Source organism: Vigna unguiculata, chromosome 10 (assembly GCF_004118075.2).
Source record: "Vigna unguiculata cultivar IT97K-499-35 chromosome 10, ASM411807v1, whole genome shotgun sequence".
NCBI lineage: Eukaryota > Viridiplantae > Streptophyta > Magnoliopsida > Fabales > Fabaceae > Vigna > Vigna unguiculata.
In genome coordinates, this window is record NC_040288.1 from 7,681,346 (window position 1) to 7,682,921 (window position 1,576).

Below are 1,576 nucleotides of genomic sequence, written 5' to 3' on the forward strand. Positions count from 1 at the left end.
CACAAACCTTCTGTAGTACCCAGCCAACCTCAGGAAGCTTCTAACTTTTGTTACTGTCCGAGGTCGTTCCCATTTCAACTCCGTCTCAACCTTACTCGGGTCCACTGCTATACCATGCGAAGAAATCACATGCCCCAGAAATTGTACCTCGTCCAACCAAAATTCACATTTGGACAGTTTACCGTACAATTGATGTTCCCTCAACACCTTCAGCACAATTCTCAGATGACCCGCATGCTCCTCCTTAGTTCGAGAGTAGATGAGAATATCATCTATAAACACCACCACGAATTTGTCCAGATATGGTCTGAAAATGCGATTCATATAATCCATGAAGACAGTTGGAGCATTGGTCACTCCAAAGGGCATCATGACATATTCATAATGTCCATATCTCGATCTGAAGGCTGTCTTCTGGACATCCTTTGGCTTGACTAAGATCTGATGATAGCCAGACCTTAAGTCAATCTTGGAGAATACTCCTGCCCCTCTGAGCTGATCAAGCAAATCATCAATTCTCGGCAATGGGTATTTGTTCTTTATCATCAACTTGTTCAACTGCCGATAATCGACACACAGCCGAGAACTACCGTTTTTCTTCTTCACTAATAACACCGGGGCTCCCCACGGTGAGGCACTAGGTCAGATGAATTTCTTCTCTAACAGGTCTTCTATCTTATTCTTCAACTCTGCTAGTTCAGCTGGTGCCATTCTGTACGGCGCTGCCGACACTAGACCCGCTCCAGGAATTAGATCAATTGAGAAATCTATATCCTGGCTAGGTGGTAACTCAGGTATCTCGTCTGGAAATACGTCAGCGTATTCATCCACCACTGGTATCTTACTAATCTGCTCCTCTGTACTCATCTTCTTCTCCTAGGCCACTATCACAAAACAAGTAGACCCCTTCTTCATCTCTTTCACTGCCTCTCCAGACGTCACCAACTCTATCCCCTCTGTTTCTGGGAACACAATCCAGTGTCGTCCACAATCAAGTACCACATGGTTGATAGACAGCCAGTCCATTCCCAGTATGACCTCCAATCCCTCCAAGGGCAAGCAAACTAGATTCACCTTGAAGCGTCTGCTCTCTACCTCCATCAAGCATCCAACACATGCTAAATTTGTTGAAACTTGTCTAGATGCCGGTGTCGAGACTATCAACTCGCATCCAAGGTCACGAGTAGACAACCCCAATCTCTCCACACAATCATTGGATATGAAGGAGTGCGAAGCTCCTGAATCAAACAACACTAACACACTGTTACCAAAATGCAAACAACGGTCCAGAATCAAATTACCTGACCGAGTGGCCTCTGTGCTGGTCATGGCAAAAACCTGGCCTGCTGCTCTCGGCCTGTCAAATGAGGATGGCTGAGGTCGTGATGCTGGAGCAGTGTCCTGGCGAAGTGTCCTGGCTGATCACCTGCGAAGCACTTGCGAATGCTCATACCGCTGCCTCCACTGCTGGCGGGTCTAGTGTAATCCCTCCGTAAGTGTTCTCTTCCATAGTTATAACATCTCAGCTTCGGTGAGGATGAAGCTGGTCTACTATAGGGCTTCTTCTGTTGCCTGC

At 46.8% G+C, this 1,576-nt stretch overlaps 1 protein-coding gene across 1 annotated transcript; it reads right to left on the reverse strand.

The window, feature by feature from the left end:
- Positions 1 to 876: 876 nt before the first annotated feature.
- Positions 877 to 1,329, reverse strand: LOC114165169. Its single transcript, XM_028049830.1, has one exon. The coding sequence runs from the start codon at positions 1,327 to 1,329 to the stop codon at positions 877 to 879; it is 453 nt and encodes a 150-aa protein (XP_027905631.1).
- Positions 1,330 to 1,576: the final 247 nt, after the last annotated feature.

What these genes read in the sequence shown, in the direction of transcription:
- LOC114165169 (XM_028049830.1), bottom strand. Translation starts at nt 1,329, where the DNA reads ATGACCAGCACAGAGGCCACTCGGTCAGGTAATTTGATTCTGGACCGT.